Raw genomic sequence first — 19,215 nt, 5'->3', positions numbered from 1 at the left:
CATGGTGCTAATAACATCAAGGTTGTGGTTTAAATGCCTGTATGCGCCATTTACTAAAGAGTTGGACTCAGTGATCCCTGTGGGTCCCTTCCAAATCAGAAGTCTTCTATTTGTAAATTATGTTTTTGAAGCCAAGAGTTATGCATTCAAATGCAGTGACATTAGGGCCCTTTTTTTTCATGCCTTTCTACCAACATAAGTGCTGCTTTGAGGTCTGTCACTATCAGATTTGTCAGACACTGATTAAACTGAGAAAGTTGCCTTTCCTACCAGAGGAGGAGCAGCAAGGCTGGAGACAAAACCTGACAAAACTGTGGCAGTACTGAGCAGCAAAAGTGTCTGATTGGGCGGTAGAAAATATGGGTTCATATGGATGGGAGGCTTGTCTGCTCTAGCAAGCTGATAGTTAAAGCAAGGTTGCAGCCAGACCACCAGGAATGGAGTGAGTTCTTTCCCATGCTTAGTGAAACCTGTGGAGGCTCTCATTATGCTACTTATGTGGCATTAGCCTGCATGTCAGCAGGACCCCCACCATCCAAACCTTCCCTGAGGAAAGGCTTACATTTCTCTCTCTGCAGCAGTTGCCAACACATGTCTTTGCTGGTGTTGGCAGCTGGCTGAGGCTGGGGCAGAGGCATGGGGAGGCATAAGGGCACCAGGATTTTCATGCTGTTTGACAGACCTACTGAATATGTCTGGGGTTCAGATTAACTCTGTAAGCAGGTGGAACATTTCCTGGAAGTGGTAACATCATGTCTTCAGTTGGCTGGGCAAAGGAGCATCCAGGAAAGTGGTCCATGACTTGGTATTGCACTAGATATGTTTTTGTAAAAATCTTCTGTCTCCAAAAAAAAAGCAACCCGGACAGCAGCAATGCATGTTTTTCAACATTCACCTCCTCTGGTGTGCAAGTCTGGGCAATCTTACCTGAGAAGAATCATCTCCCTACAGAAAGAGAGAGGGGACAATTTCTGTGTTTTGTCTTTCTTTTTGCTGCCTCCAGCAGCAAGGTCATTGAAGCATGAACCCTGCACTTCAAGATCCATGGCATCTGTTCACTCCAGGTCTGCCATGAAGTTAGTGCAACTTGAACTGCTAGTCTGGACTCAAACCAGAGGTGAAAGCTGGGTTTTGTGGCTATCAGCTTCTTCTCTAGGAAACATTCTGCTCTTATTGTTAGCGTGTCTAACACTGACGATAGAGATTTGGCAATTCTGATGTCCCTATGGAGCCTGCAAGTTTGCACTGTGCTCTGTTAACTTTGCTGCTGTGGTATTGGAAACTCCACCTGCCAGGCCTATCCCACTGGCTTAGATAATATAATGTTTGTAACAGATAGTGTTACACCCAGAATATCAGAAATATTGTTCAGGTTGGCCCAGGATTGGTATTCCTCCTCAAACTTCCCTTTTAAATGCAACCAGAAAAGCAAAAATCTTTGGGAACTGAAATAGCACCTTTACATTCTTGCCTCTTTTTTTGCAGTTTGCTGTTATATGGTTCTAATATTAAAGACAGGAATTGGGAGGAATGGCTTCAGACAATAGTTGGAAGGGCTTTATAACCCCTTTGCAGATTTTTTCATACCTCACATCTTCCTCCTTGAGGTTAGACCCTGAAGAAGAGACACTCCCAGCCAAATCATCCCTGCACTGCTCTGCCCTGCTGCCATGCACTTGCTGCTCCTGCAGCACAGCTCATACATGTGCATGGGGGTGTGCACTCACATGCAGTGAGAGGGGATTTAAAACTGAGGACAAACAAAAGGAGTTTCTGCAACCCAGAGCTGCAGCCCCAGATTTCAGGTTGCCACAGTATCTGCCAACAGCTGTTTCCAATTGACTTGTACGGTGCATATATCCCTGTAGTTTATTCCCCCTTTGTTTACACTAAACCATCATGTCCTTTAAAGTAAAATAGCAGCATGTGTTGGGTTTTCTTTCCCTCCCCTACCCAAATGTTTTTGTTTTACTAACACTGTGTTAGAAGGGGTCAGGCAGAGCTCATATTTCATATGGTCCAACAAGCCAAAACCTATCAAGAGTGAGAAATAGATGTCTCTTGCTTTCTTTTGCAGAGAGACTACCACATGGTAGGCTGAAAAAAGATGAAAATTGAATTGCTAGTTGATTTTTGCTGACATCTAACAAATTTATAAACCTTCTTCCCCGATCTCATCTTTACTTCCATAAAAAGATACCTGTTTCAACTACTCGATCTTTCAGTTTTCCTGCAGAGAAAGGACTAAATTGTCCCTGTTTAATAGAGTCTGATGGATCTAAAATAAAGCTCTGTTCCATAGGGCATCTTCAAAGGCTTAAAAAGCATAAGATGAGTTTCTCTCACAGTACTTCTAGTAGGCCATAGTTCAACCAGGGCATGGAACCATCTGTTTGTATTCAGTTCAGGCAGCCACCAGCTTCAAATTTAGCTTTCTTAATGGTATTTCAAACACATAGTTACTTTTGTCACACTGGAAATCTGCTATCTCTCATGAATTTCCTGATGTCTTCAGTTTCCTCCAGGCTGGAGTTTTGTTGTCAGACTTGTGTGGTCTGGAAGAGTCATCCCAGATCCCTATGTTTCCTTGCTTTCACCTGGCAGCTGGAAATTTTTCTGACCTCTCTCACCACCATGGCTTCTCACTGCCTCCATTACTTAAGTAATTGTTAATATTTTTGCTGCTCTGTTTTTGTAGTGTCATTTCTTTAAATGTTATTTCAGAATATGCCCAAGATATGTACTGTTCACTGTCTTGCTCTGTGGAATGCTCTGGAGAGATTCAGTTCTTTGAGACATCTTGCTTGGAAGAAGGCTGAACGTATACTTATGGAACTTCTTTGTGCACATTATTTTGCATGATGTCCCGTGAAATAATTATGTCAGTGTTCTTCTGAATAATGTGATGAGTTTGTTATTTCTGTGGCTCAGTGAGTTGGCAGTAACCTTCTCAAGAGGCTGGAAACAGTAGGCATGCTAGCAAAATGTCATAAGACCAGTAGTAGCTGAAGGCAGAATCTGACTACACAAGAATAGTTTTAAATGTGAATGTGACATTAGACAGATACTAGCAGGCAGGTTTATCAAATATTTGGCTTTATCAATTCAAACATCGTTTGAAGTAAGGGAGAAGAAAAAAGGCTTGGGCAGAATTTCCAATGAGAATACGGAATACATGACTGTACCTCTTCAGTGCTTTTAAACTCTTTCAGTTGAGACATTAAGGGGGCAAGCTATTCAGCCAATGTCACTCTCTGTGTACCAGCTTTGCACTGCCCCAGTCCCTGTGTGCCTTTCTGCCATGGGACAATTCAGTGTTCACCCTTGTTTTAAGGTAAATTTGAAGCAGTATGATATTCTGGAGTCCAGATCATATCTTGATAAAGAAAAAACTGATTGGACTCAGCATTCCTGTTCCTCAGTGTGCTGTATTGAAAAACACTGGGCAGTAACCAGTGCCTGCTGGGTTCCTGGAGAGATTGTTTGGGTTTAAATAAAGGTCCACAATAAATGGCTATACTTGGTATGCTGAGTATGATACTCCACAGCAAACTGAACACGTTTGTCAGTGCCTGCATCTCCTATCTGAGATCACAGCTAGGAACCTGAAGGTAGGGTTGTGATAAAAGATGAACCACTGCTTCACCAATGGTAATTTGGGGATTTCCATATTTGGTTCTGCTTTACTCTTCTTGGCTCAGAAAGATAATCATCCCCAGATCGTTCTTGGAAGGTAACTGAGAGTATTTGAATGCAAAGTTGCTTGGTTACTCATGAGCTTTTGCTGAAGGAGAACAAGAAAAGAAAAGCCAGTTTCTTTCTGTACTTGCCAGAGTAGTTCCACAGTGATGTTCTGAAAAGGCACTGGTGGATTTTTTTCCCCCAGCGTGTTGATATAATGGTGTAAGATGTACCTGGTAAAATGTCCCAGCTGTTGTCCCACAAAAGAGAAAGCACTGTTGTCTTCACTAATAAGATGAGTGGGCAGCTGGGATAAGGGGATGTGGGAGGAGTGGCTGCATCTCTCTGTCCTCTGGCTGAATGTGTAATTAGACCAGCCTGCCTCTGGAATGCTGCTTCTAAAAGGAGGCCTTTACAGGTTAGTGACAATCAGTATTCCCAAAACATAGATATTGAAAAGCCTGCACTTTGGGAGCTGTACAGAGCCTTAGGAGAGCTCAGGAGTTAGGCAAGGCTTCTGTCTCAGTCACAAAGTTTGGGAATGAATTGACTAGTAGCCTGTGTGAAATGACTTTGTGGAGATGGAGTATTCTGCAGTCACTAAAGCTAAGATTTGGGTGAGCTGTACAAACTGGCCTTAGGACATAGCTAAGTATCAATCAGTGCCTGTCACTGTCACAGCTACTATGTTGGCATCTGTTGGGAACACCACAGTTCAGCAGGAGGTATAAAATGTCCTTGATACGTGATAATCAGTCCTCTTCTCCAAGGTAAAAGGAACAGTTGGGTCTGTGATCCCTGTGGTACGGGAACTTAGCACAGCTGAAAAACACCTCAATTTCTCTGTTAGTGGGAAAGTATGCTTCCTTCTCAAAAGCTAGGAAAGATCCAAGGAACAAGCCCATGATGTAACTCACTTTTTCCTTGGAGGGGGAGATAGTTAATGAGTGACAAGCATTTTGCTTTGATTCATGGGAGGGAGAAGGAGAGGGGGGAGGTTACTGTGAGTTAAATCAATGGCTATATTTAAGGAGAAAAAATGAGCGAGCGCTGGGTGTCTGTAAGGGAAGTTGATGTAAAACTGCAACATGTCTCCCAGGCATGTTCTGAGTCAGGCTGCCGGCGTTCTCCAAAAGGACGAAACAATAAACCACTTGATGTCTGCAAGTGAAGCTGGTGTTAAATCAGTCGAGGTGTCCTGGGGAGATTAGTGATGAATTACTCTGCAGAGTCAATAGAGATTATTTATGACGCCGGAGGGGATAGAGGGAGGCAGGCTAAGTACCATATCAGAAGTTATTTGGTACTTGTTGAGCTTTAACATTGCTTGAAGATGACTCAAGCAGTTGGACTTCCATATACTGCCACCAGATGTATGGGTGAGGGAAGAAGGAGGGAGCATTTTCAGTAAAGATCCTTTTCCTTCCTCATCTGGCCAGTGTCAGGCTCCTGTTGAACAAAAACAGGCAGTATCTGTGCTATGAGTGAATGTGCTGCAGCTGAGCAAAGGGGCACTGTATTTTTTTCTGGTCACAGTTACTTCCTGTGTCGTGATTCCAGGATACGTGATTTCAAGAAGTGTAAGGCAGAGGGAATACAGCTTGAATTGTGTGCTGTTCCAAATTGAGTTACCTCCAGCAGCTGGAGGAAGAGTGCCTGGATCTGCAAAGCTTGTAAGAAAGTCATTGCAGCTTTCCAATAGATACCAAAATGTAATTTCTGTAGTGTAAATTTTTGGGGCCATAATTCCACTTTAATTTTGCTCTCTCGTATGAGTTTTAGGCGCTGAGGGATGCCTCTTTTCAGTTTTAAATGGAAAGATTTTACGCATCTGCTTTAGGTTCTTCTTTAGTCAGTTCACCTGCTTCTGTTTAAAAGCAGCACATCTGTTTCACATTACTGCTGGCCATCTTTAAGATCTGCTACATGGCTGGGCATGAGTTTTGAAAATACAAGAAGAATCACTTGATTAACAATTCTTTGGCTCCATATTCAGACATTTTTAAATGGGAAGATCTGTGTTTTGTGTCACTGTTGCTTTTGAAAGGCATCCTGTCCCAGAAGAACAAACCCGTTTTGGAAGAGTAAGATTGTTCTGCTGTAAATCCTTCCGTACTAGTAATTAGATTGGTAATAATCTAGGATGCACACCTGCAGGCACCATGACCCTGTTGCAGTCCTGTAAATGACCAAGTTAAACTGCTTCTCAGCAGGGGATTGGCAAGCTTTCTGCTTCTCTCTGCTGTGGGCTAAACCATTCAAACCAGATGTTTTTCTGCTGATGGCTGGCGGGGCACAGAATCATCCAAGAAATCAAAGTGTTTGTATAACTCTCTGTCCTTGGGGCTCTCAATTATTTTTGAGCAGAAGATGTTTTCAAGTGTATTTAATGCTGATGAATGGCAGCAAACAGAAGAGCATGGAATCCTTGGGCTTCTGGACAGAACAGCAAGATCAGTGGTCATATATGCAACACTGTTGTGTTGCTGTACCTCAAACCTGTTTATTTGGTCCTGTTTACTGCATCCCCAAATACACACAGAGGTACTTCCCCTGTATAATGGGTGGTCAGTGAGTGATTGCTCGAGTTACTGGAGTGGAAAACACGTGAAAATGCACCCTCATTCTTTGTAAACTGTGAAAGTAGCAACAAAACCCCTCCACCCTGGTGATAATGAGTTGCTTTATTTCATTCCCTCTCACAGACTGTGTGCCTGTGTTACAAGTTTAATCTGCAGACAGCAGCTTCTGAAAAATGCAAAGGTGCTCTCTAAAGGAAAAATAATCAACAATATGGAGCACTTTAAAAACTTCAGGCACTGAATTGTCAGGGCATGTGTGTATGTATCTCCTAGGGACCAGGCCAACAGCCACCAGTTTTAGCCCTTCTCTGGTCACAGTGTTTGATCAGTTCAGAGTCACATAGCCATGGCCATTACAATTCACTGTTTAAGCCAAAAGTAACCCTTACACTTTCTGACTGAGGCTGTAGAGCTTTATGCAGAACCTCATGTACTGAAGTTTGTTTTTTTCATCCAGTTTCAAACTAATAACCTGAAGTAAAAAGTTTCCAACCTTTCCATTGTAAAACTATTAATCCTTATATCTCATTTGAACATGGCCCAATTATGGAGCTTTTCTGGATGTTCAGTTCTTTATCTTGCTTAGCTGGTATCAGTTTTCTCTCCTTGTGGAAAGACTGCATAATGTCCAGCTTGGAACACAATAAGAGAAATTAGTTCAGAGATGTAACACTTACAAGATTTCAAATGTCTCTTGATTCATATTTTATTTTCCAGCTGTTGGTTATATTGGGCAATATTAAAATATTTTAAGTGTCTTATATTTAGTAATATTTCCTGTCTGTAAAAAAAAAGTTTTTTCTTTTGCTTTTACCATGTTTTTCCGAAACTGTGATTCTATCTAAATGCTAATGGCAATATGAAATTTCAACATGGAACTTCTTAGCATTGAAGACTAAAACATTTTACTTCATGCATCAGCCTGTCTCTTCTTTATATTTGCATTTTCTCTTTCTACTGTTAATTAATTGATAGTAGAAAGTTCATGGAGACTGTAGACTTCACTCTTCAAATATTTCTTTTTGCACTCTTTCAGTCCCAAAACTGAGATTTTCTTGTGAATGGCTTTTCCTTTATGGTTCATTTCAGTATTTCCTACTCTCCTGAAATGACTGAGTATCATGGGTTGGGGTTGGTGCATTTCTTTGTTGCATTCTGCTCTGAGAACAACCGAGTTCATTTCAGGTATCCATCAAGCAACATCTTGGTAATGACAAATTTTGACGACTCCTGATCTGTCCCGAGTTTCAAGTGGACCTTGAGACTTCTTTTCTTTATTGATTCTTGGTTCAGTTGTAGCTGATGACTCCTGCTCATTGTACACAGAAGTAGATGGTAAGGAGAGTGTGCTCTCTGTTATCTCAGATGCACAAGCAGTTTTCTTGCAAGAAAACTCTTTCTCAGTAAGGGAGTTTTCAGTCCCGTTATTTATTACTCTGAGAGATGCTTTAATATTCACAAGTCAGGATGTTACATGAGCTCACAGTCAGAAGTCACATGGGCATGAAGGGTTTTACTATAGCAAAAGAACTTAATAAGGGAGGCGTCTGGTATGGGGGAGCTTCGAAGTACTTTTGAGCTATGAGGACTTGATTGTTATTAATCACTGTCTGATTTTTGATGTGTGTTTGATTAGCTGAAGAGGATAAAAGTATATTATCCATAAAACCTCTGCGTTTAGAACTGATTTGTTCCTCTTTCTGAATATTCTAGAATAGCAACGTCACAGTAGACCTTGCTGTGGTTGTTTCATGCCTGTTTGGTGCAGCGTTTCAGGCTTCCTACTTTGTGTATTGTCAGAGTCACTTAAGCTTTGCACTAATGGCACAATGCTGATACTTTTGAAAGGTTGAAGCTGTCTAATGAAGAAATCAGGCAAGCAATCTTGAAGATGGATGAGCAAGAAGACCTAGCGAAAGATATGCTTGAGCAGGTGAGAAAGATTAAAGTCGGGTATAACTTATTTTTAGGTCCTTCACTGCCTTTTCTCAAGTGGATTTGTGTACTGGCACTGCTGTTTTTCTGCAGATGAGAACTTGGCTCTGTCATGTCAGTGGAGCTACACAGGAGAGCATGAGAAGTATTTTTTCCAATGTTGTTGTGCATACCTCTGTCATGTAACTGTTTCTCTTCTTGGTACAAAATTTGCATGATTACAGGTGGTATGAGGTTTCTTTTTATGTCCTCTCTATTCCATAATTTTTCCCATCTCTACTTTTTCCTGCTTATTATTTATTATTGCTGTTGTTTTTCTTTTCTCTTTTCTTTTTCTTCTTCTCCGTTCTTTACCTGCCTTTTCTATTGGGAAGTGTCAGGAACCAGGCCATGTAGGTCAATGATTAGAGCCAGGACTAGAAGGGATCTCACAGGAACATTAGAAGGGGAGCCAGATACTTCCATCCCCAGCACCTGGTTGGCTGTATAACTTGTGCGGAAAAACCCCCACAATTACACCATAATTGCTCAATTTCCATTTATAGAAGGTGAGAGACGCTGCTTTGACCAAAGAAACATGTGATGGAGTTCCTTAGGAGTGTGCAAAACATTATAATTATGAACTGTCTAATACATGTGATTCTGTCTTTCTGGGCAGTCAGTGTTTAATCATGAACAAAAAGCTTTTCCATTTAGGAAATTTATAGCCTACTTGTCATGTTATCTGAATGACCACAGCTGTTCCAGAAGTCACTGCAAGCTCCTGATGCTCCACACCTTTGAATATCACATATTTGCAGAGTGCAATAAAGTATTAGCAAGTGGTAAAGGGAAGAGTGCTTCATATGCCTTGTCATTGGGTTTTGTGGGTATGAGCTGAGGCTGTGTGCAGGGTAGTATTTGTAACCATACTAAAGCACAGCTACCACCAGTTCTGTCAAAAGTCTGTCCAAGCACAAGCTTTTAAGGTCAGCAGATGAATAGCAGCCAGTGTCAGACACATATCCAGTTGTTTGGTTATTGTTTATTGTTTCAGCAGTGTAGGGCATACCCGAGAGAGATAGATGAGGCTTTGTGTGTACGATAGGCATGATGGGTACTTCACTGTGTTTGGGACACATCCTGCTCTTGTTTGCACCAATCTAAACTCCAAGCAGTGCTGTGGGAATCAAGTTCTCTCTGTACTTCCCCTTGGGTAAGTTGCAGTAGCACTTGGCCTTTAGGATTTTGAAATGGGAAATTCCCCGTAGAATTAAAAATGAATCTTAATGGGGTCAGTGAAGGATAAAGACAGAACAGCAAGCAAAGGTTTAGAAGAGGTCAGTTTTGTAGACACAGCTGCACTTTTTTGAAGTTATGGTCACACAGCTGAGTCAATGTAATGCTTCCCAGTGGTAGCAGAGAAATCTGAGGGCTCTCACTACACCAGGGTTTGTTTGTGCTCCTCTGTCCCCCTCTCATTTTCCTTGGATCTCACTTCTCAGTGTTTGGTTTGTGTCTCTCACTCTAGCTACTGAAGTTTGTTCCTGAAAAGAGCGATACTGACCTGTTGGAGGAGCACAAACACGAAATCGAGCGCATGGCCCGGGCGGATCGTTTCCTCTTCGAAATGAGCAGGTCTGTTTGGTACATTACAGGAGAGTGCACGCGGGACTTCTTGGTGGCAGGTGTAATTGTTATTGAAAATGGATCATCTGGCACTGCGGGGAATGTGCAAGATTGAGGGCCAGCATTATACCCTGTGTTTGCCAGAAGCCTGTGAATGTTACAAATATTTCTATTCATGACACAAACTTAATTGACAAGAAGCGCTCTCTGTGCATAAGGGTCTGTGCCCTGACAACAGGCAGAAATCTGCCTCCTCTGCCTAAATTTGTTCACAAAAAGGAATGCAGATACAAGTGTCAGATGTAGTGTAGCCAGGAGTCAGGATTTCATATAGATCCCTTCTTCTGTTAAGCTATCTCATCTCCTCATCCTCTGACTCTCTTTCTTGTTACAACTTTGCTACACCCCTGATAAGGAATAACATTTTTTTCTGCTAATGGAGGTCCAGCTGGCATCTCCTATGACTATATTTTGAATATAGAGGGAATTCTTCCAGCTCCTCTTCAGTTGAGAGCAAAACGTGACTTGAGGTCCACCATTTTCATAATGAGGTTGATTATGTAGTATCTGTTTGAACTGTGTCCATAATCCCATGCCTTGGCTTGATGGTACTGAACATCCAACCATTGGGTTATGTGGAGAGCATACTGGCCCTGGACTTCAAGAGTTCCAGTTAATTGTTGGCTTTCCTCTGCCGTGCATGCAGGATTGACCACTACCAGCAGCGGCTGCAAGCATTATTCTTTAAGAAGAAGTTTCCAGAGAGGCTGGCAGAAGCAAAACCAAAAGTGGAAGGTATGGTTAATAAAGCTTTTTCTAAGAGTTGGGTAGAGGGGTAGGGAAGGTCAAGAGAGGCTTGTCTTCATGCATGCTGTGTTTGTAGAGCCAGTGAGCCCAAGGTGTGTCGTATCCTAAGAAATAAGTTCTGTCTGACACTCTTCTTTCTCACCCACTGACTTAATAAAGTCTGTTCCATGACTGTTACACTGTAAATATGACCTGACAAATATGACAGCGTGCTGTCAGGCTGTGCTGAGCTGCCAAAAACATTCATAGCCTTTCTGTGCAGGTCAGCCCTCCCTTCTCACCCTCAGGTCCTTGCACCTTCCCTCTTTAAATGGCACTTGAATAGATACTTCAGGACACTGATGCTCTGGGAATGTGTAACCTAGAAGCAGGGGAGGTGTGTACCACATCTATGATTATTACAGAGTACAAGTGAGTGTATTCTACTCTACATTTTCAGAAGAGCTCAAGCCTTCCCTCTGTTCTCACTGGCTATGCTTTTAGAATGTGAGGTAACAGGAGAACAGCCTTGCTTCTATGTTGAAAGGAGCTTCCTACAAGTTTGATGTAATGCATTTTCCTTCCAGTTGTCCTCATTCTGGGTGTGTGTGGGTGCAGGAAGGACAGCACAGAGTTGCAGCAGTTGCTGTGCAAATGCTATTCAGGGTATTTCAAATTATGGGCCCCAGCATGCTAAAAACCGCCACTGTGCAATAACTTGTTCTTCTTTTTTCTCTCTCTTCAAGCCATTCTTCTGGCATCCAAAGAACTCATCCGAAGCAAGCGTTTGAGGCAACTCCTGGAGGTAGTTCTTGCCTTTGGGAATTACATGAACAAGGGCCAAAGGGGAAGCGCTTATGGCTTCAAAGTCTCCAGCCTGAACAAAATTGCGGACACCAAATCCAGCATAGACAGGTGGGGTGAAAGGCCATAAATATGTTGGTAACTGTGCTGCTGCATCTCTTAGCATAGTAGTGAAAATGGGTTTTTGTTTGGTTTTTGCTCTGTAGACAATTGGAAATCATGTCTTATTTGCCATTTAAGTAGTGCTTTTCACTCTTAAAGATTCTGCAGCAATTAAGATCAGCTATTAACGCAGCAACCAAATTCTACTGTTTCTCTGGGTTGCGCACATCTGCTGTTGGAGTGTGTTTCTGCAACCTTATGCATAGATGACAAAATGTATTTCACAAAAACTGAAATAAGTTTAGGGAGGAGGAGGATTTCCATGGAATTTTCTCTTTCTACCAAAGTTTTATGGCCATGGTTTTGCAAAAATAGAAACATGAAAAAAAAAAAATTGAGCACAATTTTATGTCTCCTGTGAAACAGGGTGTATATTTCTGAAGCAGGACTGTCACAAACATTTTCTCTATGTATACCACTAATGAAACAGTAAGGCATAACTCAGAGAGACTGATCCTGGTTGTATCTAGGGCAGATAAGGAAAACAGCTGGTTTTGGAATGTGGAGTTTACTGTTCATTTACATGGACTGCAGGTCTCTATAATCACTCTGTGTTTTGCTCCATTTCCCTATACTGGTCCTGGAAATTAATCCAGCTGAGACTGGGTAGAGAATATGACTTCTCAACTACAGCAGCACTAAGGTTTTCCTTGGAGAAAGGAAACTCCTTGGAGTAAGAACCTTGCAGGTTCCTTGAATTCAGTTTAGTTCCTTCAAGGAACTAAAATTCTTTGAATTTTAAGACCTGCTGAGACCATAGTTGTGGTTAAATTACTTCAGGCTGTGACAGAATGAATGATGGCAGTAAAATATTATAAGAAATTCATTCCTACCTAATAGAGTTTGAACGAACGGAGTACTGTTCTGACTACCAAAATGTCCTTTTCTGTGTTCCAAGGCTAACAGTTGTATAGCAAATGTTGAACTCTTTTTTGCCTTAATGTAGCTTGACCTAATTTTTCCATATATTAGATGTCCTGTGCAGATTCTGTTCCCTCACCAGTTCCCAGCTCCAAGGCTCCAGTCTGAGTGAAGCAGTGGCCATCTGCTATCTTCCCTGTCAGTTAACCACATAACACCCACCCAAAGAAGCTGTTATGGCTGTCTGTTCTCTTTACAAGCAGAATTTCTTGTTTACTTTACAAATTTCCTTAAACCCTCTCCTGCATCCTTCATCCTGCAACACAATTCCATCTGCTCCTACTTGGGCTGCCATTGGTTTTACATTAGTGAGCCTGACCACTACACATAAGCTCAGCTGTTTCATTACTGCAGTAGTTTTTTTGCAACTTTTCCAATCTTCAAGAACTTTTTTCTCTTCTTAATCAACTCTGGGGTTTTTTTCCCCACATTGCCTCTGAGGACAGCTTGCTTCTCCCTTAAAAGTTAATGTCCCTTTAGTACTGTTAGTTGTTTATTCTCTGAAGTATCTGGTGACAAATATTATACAGTGTTATGCAATTTTCTTTTCTATTACACCATCTACACACATGGATGGAAGCATGCTGGTGTTCCCAGAATAAATTAGGATACATTATATTGCTTGAGGTTTTAGGAAGGATGGTTCATAAAGGACTAATCCATTTCAATCTTTCGCACTTTTCTTTCAGTAGCACAGCTGCTAACTGCTGACACATTGTTTATTTTGTTCAAACAAGCACATTTCCTACCCAAATATTTTTCACTGATTTGTCACAATCCTTTCACCAACCTTTCCTTCTCATGGTCATCTTCCTTCTCATTTCCACCTTTTGTTTTTGTTTTGTTTTCTTTAGGAACATTACACTCTTGCACTACCTAATTATGATCTTTGAAAAGAATTATCCAGATATCCTAGATATCCAGTCTGAGTTGCAGCACCTTCCAGAAGCAGCAAAAGTCAAGTAAGTCCATGCTATTTCTTCTCAGAGCTGGAGTTCTCAGTGATTTCTGTTAACTTAGTTGTCATAAATTTTTTTAACTTCTGTCTTCCAAACCCGTGGCCAGCCTTAGAGTTGTAATGCCTTTGTTGTACATAACTGAATTGATAGCTTAACTTAGAATTTCCTGTATTTACTTTATTTCTGAATCAGACTTTCTAACCAGGCTGGCTGTTGCTTGTGATTCATCCACCATATTCTATGGTTGTTCATCTAAGTGTGCTATTTTTTCTGGGTAATTGCAGGTTTGTTTTTAAGATAGGGTCAGTTAGGCACAGAGGCTACAGTAAATCTTTTTCAGGAAGACTGTTCAGACTTTTGCACGTATCAGTCTTGCACAGAAATATGGAAAGCATCATATTTTTGCAAAAAAGTCAATGGTCCATTTCTGGAAGTGTTTGTGAAAAATGAATACAGAAGCCCCCAAAATACAAACTTTTTTTTTTTCTCTTTCCAAAGCACTGCTCAAAAAATATTACACATAATATTTACCCACACATGATTCTTCATGTAAGGAACTAGTCCAACTAATGAAAGACAAGTGAAAAATTAATGTATTTTCACACTTAAAAGTCATTCATTAAAGCTTTAGGGGTGTTTTTGAGATGTTAGCTACTGCTCCCCAAAAATTTGGAGGGGATGCCTGCTGACTCACAAATAGGTACTCACTAGTTATCTGGAAATTAAAGACTTATTTTTCTCACAAGTCCTTGAAAAAAAAGAACTCACATTTATGTATGATATGCAGACATTCAGCGTAACATTTGTGTCTAGGGAAGCATGTATGAACATTAACAGTACATTTCTATGCTCAGTTACAGTGTAAGCTGGCCCAGATTACCATATGGTAGAAGTGCAGATGGAAAAAACGATGTTTGAACTGTGAGGGAGAAAAAAGGAATCACATGTAAATGTACTGCTAATGGGATTTAGTAGTTATGTAGTGTAAGAATCATATGTAGAGATAATCTGAGACTGCAGTGATGTGTGTGCTAAAGCTGTGCTCCTTGCTGGTGTGTCAGCTGATCTCTGCAAACTGGCCGTGGTGTGTACGCTCCTGGCTGAAGGGTCAGGCACAGCTTGCAGGGCAGATGTTCTGAGGGCAGCCTACCCCTTCCTTCCCAGGAAAATCCCAGTTTTCAGTGTGACCACAGGCAAGCAGGGTCTGTCTCCTTTTACATCTTACATACAAAAGTAGCACAAAGCATCAACAGATCCCCTCCCCTCGTTCCGAGTCATCTGGCATGGCTGGTGCCAGAGGCCGGATCCCAGACGTGATGGGCCAGTGGTCTGTGCTGCTGCACAGTTCCTGTACCCCTGAGTAACACTGCTCTTTTTGTTTTATCTGCTCTGCCTCTGTCTCCTGTGCAGCCTGGTAGAGCTGGAGAAGGAAGTCAACAACATAAAGACTGGATTGAAAGCTGTTGAAACTGTAAGTATCTGAAGGTTTCCAAAGTGCCACACTTACAATATCTCTCTCAGAATCAAGGCCAGTATATATTTTATGATAAGATAAAGTGGGCTTTCTTTTTTCATTCCTTTCCATTCCATTCCAGAATGCATTAACCAAGAAAAAACAAATAAAAGCTTCTCATGTGGAGCTCCTGCTGATGATCTTAGCAGAGTTAAGGCTAATGAAAAGCTTGTTTGATCTCAACCTGGAAAGTAAAAGGACAGTTTGAAAAGTGGCATGGACTGAAAGAAGAAATAAAATTCATGCTTTTTTTTACTGAGGGATGGATGGCTGCTGAGCAAGTGTTTCACATGGCTCTTGGAGTAGTAGTAAGCAGGTAGTGCTCTGTTATATGCAACCCTATCTTCTACCCTAAGCACTCCTTGGGAAGGCAAAGGGAAGGATAGAAACCAGTTAAAAATGAAGCAGCTGAGCTGGCAAGCAAAGCGACCGTGGTGGAATTTTTCCTGCTACTAATGAAAGCTGGTTGTTGGAAATTGCATTGGGTGATTTCTGTGCAAGGATTGCCTGTTTACAAGGGACTAACACAGGACCCTCCAGTCCTTCTCATTCACCATGAGACCAGACAGTGATGAATTCATTTTTCTTTCACATGACCTGAATTTGCTTTTGCCTCTGGGACAGACGAAGGTATCTTTGTCCTGTCAGTGGCCCCTAGGCTGTCTGGCTGTTGCCAGCAGTTCATTGTGTAATTAACCAGTGATCCTCCTGTGAAGAAAAATCCCCAAACCTTCCCAAGCTTATTTCTGGATTGTTGGGGTAAGAGAGAATGCAGCAATGAGAAGAAATACTGCTCCATACATGGGGTACAGTGTTTGGGAATTAAAAGAACCTATAAAGGGAAGGCTGACATGGAGTTCATGACATGAAGAGAGGCCCAGTTTTTGGGACAGACAATTCCCCCCCTTTTGAAATGTGAGTTGCTAACTCTGTTTTCCTTTCTTTCATGAGATTATTTGTCCTTCTACCTTGACAGCTGATTTTTCTTCTCTTTTCCATACATGGGTTCCATGGGCAACCTCTCCTTCCCATACAATCACCATCTTCCTGCCTCAGTCTTCTTCCTGCCATGGTATTTTTCTTCTGAGGCTGCCAGCACCTCCCAGTCTGCTTGCTCAGTCCGTGGTTTTCTGGCGTGTAAAAAGCAGCACTGTAGCAACAATAGACGATCACTGTCAGGTGGAAGGAGGAGGAGGGGAAGGTGTGATTCTTGATTCTCTTCCAGTGTGTTCTCACCACAGCTTTGGCTCCAGTGACTGGTGTTTCTTCAAGGCCCCTTAAGAATAGAAAGCTAAAAATAGTTTCACAGTCAGATGTTCTTAAAGGTACTATGAACCATTTGGCTCCCTGGATTTGCAGCTCACTTCTATATAAAAATAAGATGCATTCATTTTCAATGACATTCATACAGCTGTTGCCTTTGTGTAGAATGCTTCCAGAAGGACAGATAAGTAATGGAAGGGAATTTTGTCAGCAGAGCCCTTCTCTCACACAGCAAGAAGATCATAACCACCATTTGATAAATTACTCCCATGGCTGAATCATTTCATTCCTCTTGAGAATCAGCAGCCCAGCCCACCAGGGCCAGGTCCAGCCTCTGTTGTGCTACTATGATTAGTAGAGACCATTTCCAGAAGATCCAGAGGAATTTATTTTTCTGTGGTGTCACTCTCTGGCTGATAACATAGTCATACTGGTTGCTTGTGTGAGTTTAAAGCTTTCTTGCATTTTGAGGTTATTATTCTGCAGAGAAGAACTGAATTTGAAATTGAAGAGCAGACCACCTAATCTTGATTTTCCTTTGAAAAACCCTGCTCTCAAGTAGCAGTCACAAATGCCATAGCTTTCAACTGAGAGTAAGATGACAGAATTGTTATACTCACCTGCCAGAGAAAGGGGGAAGGAGAGAGTGCAGCAACTTTCAGCTAAAATAAGCTTCAAAATTAGAATGGAAGTGAGTGGCTGAAAAAAAAATATTCTTAGAAGCATGTGAAGTGATATTTCTTGTATTTGTAAGGTTCATTTAAACGTGATTGTAACAGACAAAGTTCACTGCAAAGTGATGTACTGAGCAGTGCTCCCAGGACTGTCCCTTGTGATCTGTTAGGAAACCAGGAAAAGAGAATTTAATGCAAAGCAGGGGAAGTAGCACTTCTTTATTGTGGGCTTTCTCTGGCCACCTCCACATTGCCTTTGCCGCCCCTTTTCTCCTTTGTGGTCTTTCCATGTGCTGGTTGCATTCTTTTTATTCCAACTCACGCCAGACCAAAAGATATATCATGTCAGATTTTAGTTTGTTGATGGCCGAAGTAGTTCTTGGCATTCAGCAGCACTGTGTGGAGCAAATCCCAAGATGTTTCTCAGCATAGGTGCTTACAAACTTACCCATAGGTGCTTATAAGCCTACCCATTCAGCTCTATGAACTACTATTTTGATGAGCAGTTAACAGAGAGCACCCAACATATGCATGGAGCTAGAGCTGCAGCCAGCACAAAAGTATTTTTTTCCAAAGGGAACAGAGGGTCAGATCATAACTTGACCTGCTGCTTCATGCTGCTTTCCCTACAGAGAAAGTCAGGCTTTATCATTCCCACTGATTATTCAGCTGAGAATAAAGATGAGGCCCAGATTACATTTTTATTGCCCCCATGAGACTGTCAACAGCACACAAGCCAAGCACAGGCATGAGAGACATCCAATGTCACTATAAATTAGTCAGTTTGAGGAGCTCTGCAGCTCTCTCCATGTTTCAAGCATGATGGTTAAAGTAAGGGAAGACATAGCTATGGGTAATCTTGGCTTAAAACTAAAAAACTTGAGCCAGAAAGAAAGAATTTTGCTATCATATTTTTTCTTTTGGTAGGTAGCAGACAAATAGATCATTGTTTCCTATTATTTTATGTATCCTTTTTACTTTTACCATAACTCTTAGCTCAATAGCCCCAGTTTCTAACTCTGTCACTTTTATGACATCCAAGATAATGCTTAGGGTGCTAACAAATGTTGCACCTGGCATCTCTCTACTTGTCCTTCAGTGGAAGAACCAATTCTGATGTCTTTTCAGAGAAATAAAGAGCAGATCTAGAACACATTTTCCTAAGTATACAGCATTTCGATTGACCATGGGAAGAGACGATGGAACAAAACTCACTATTAAAAATCCTAAAGTCACTTACTGCACAAAGCTTTTTATCATTTGTCATATTGCATAGGGGAAAAAAGTGCAGCACTTCACGTAGTTGATGCTTAAATTATAAAGTTGCTTTAGAAACTTAGCATGTTGATGGCTTTCTTGGGAGTGGTTGTCATTTAAGGATAAATGAAACTGTAACCAGGACCTTCCTTCATCCCACCTTGACCTGCCCTCTCTCACCTAAAAACTTCTGACTTAGTGAGAAAGTGCTTTCTAAGTTAGAGCTCTGGATGCATGTGGGAGCAGAGCATGCTCTGCAGTGAGTGAAACAGATGGACTTTCCTGCTGCTTTCCTCATCACTGAGGAATCTTTGACACTTGCCTGTCTCTATCTCTTCTCTTTCAGGAGCTGGATTATCAGAAGAGACGCATGCGAGAATCAGGGGACAGGTTTGTTCCTGTGATGAGTGATTTCATCACTGTGGCCAGTTTCAGCTTCTCAGAGTTAGAAGACCTTCTCAACGAGGCTAGAGACAAGGTAATAATTCCTTTTGCGGTGATTAGAGTTTCATCAGCTCAGTCAAAAGCCTGAATTAAAATGGAAACAGTGATTTAAGGTGCTGGAACTGCTGTGAAAACTTTATAATAGAGACAGAAAATTGTTTAGGCTGAAGTTTCTTATTTTTTCTAATGTGGTCTATATCCATTTTTAGGATTAAAAGAAGGATCATGTTCTTACCCACTTCTTTCTAATCTTCCTTCACATTACTCTTGTGTGGCATAGCATCACAGTGGCAGTATCCTGCACAACAGGATACCACACCTTGCCACAGTGTGGAAGGGAATGGCCTTTAAACCATTGCTGAGAAAGGGGTCCTTTGTTAGTGATGGCAACTTCACATCTTTTTACCTTCTCCTTCTGACTGCATTCCACTTTGCTCATTCATCTGGAGACATCTGTGCTTTGTCTCTTCCCTTTAAAAATGTATGTGGTAGTTTGGTATCCTGGTTTCAGCTGGGATATAGTTAATTTTCTTCTCAGCGGCTGGTACAGTGCTGCACCAGCTTGATCTTTTCCACTTCTCTGTTACTGGGTGTATTTCAGTACAAAGATAGAAATCCCAAACATG

The 19,215-nt window shown here is 41.5% G+C and overlaps 1 protein-coding gene across 2 annotated transcripts in view; it reads left to right on the top strand.

The window, feature by feature from the left end:
• The window catches only part of DAAM2 (dishevelled associated activator of morphogenesis 2), a 172,989-nt gene that overhangs the window by 140,941 nt on the left and 12,833 nt on the right, over positions 1–19,215 (top strand). For both annotated transcript variants that reach the window (XM_058020231.1, XM_058020230.1), the window contains 7 exons: positions 8,112–8,196; positions 9,709–9,815; positions 10,513–10,601; positions 11,339–11,507; positions 13,334–13,441; positions 14,849–14,909; positions 18,492–18,623. In XM_058020231.1, the coding sequence (XP_057876214.1) occupies positions 8,112–8,196; positions 9,709–9,815; positions 10,513–10,601; positions 11,339–11,507; positions 13,334–13,441; positions 14,849–14,909; positions 18,492–18,623 (751 nt within the window). The remainder of the gene's footprint in view (positions 1–8,111; positions 8,197–9,708; positions 9,816–10,512; positions 10,602–11,338; positions 11,508–13,333; positions 13,442–14,848; positions 14,910–18,491; positions 18,624–19,215) is intronic.

Source organism: Melospiza georgiana, chromosome 3, assembly GCF_028018845.1.
Source record: "Melospiza georgiana isolate bMelGeo1 chromosome 3, bMelGeo1.pri, whole genome shotgun sequence".
In the NCBI taxonomy this organism is placed as follows: domain Eukaryota; kingdom Metazoa; phylum Chordata; class Aves; order Passeriformes; family Passerellidae; genus Melospiza; species Melospiza georgiana.
Note: the sequence above shows the minus strand (reverse complement) of the source record. Positions and strands in the feature narration are given on the sequence as shown.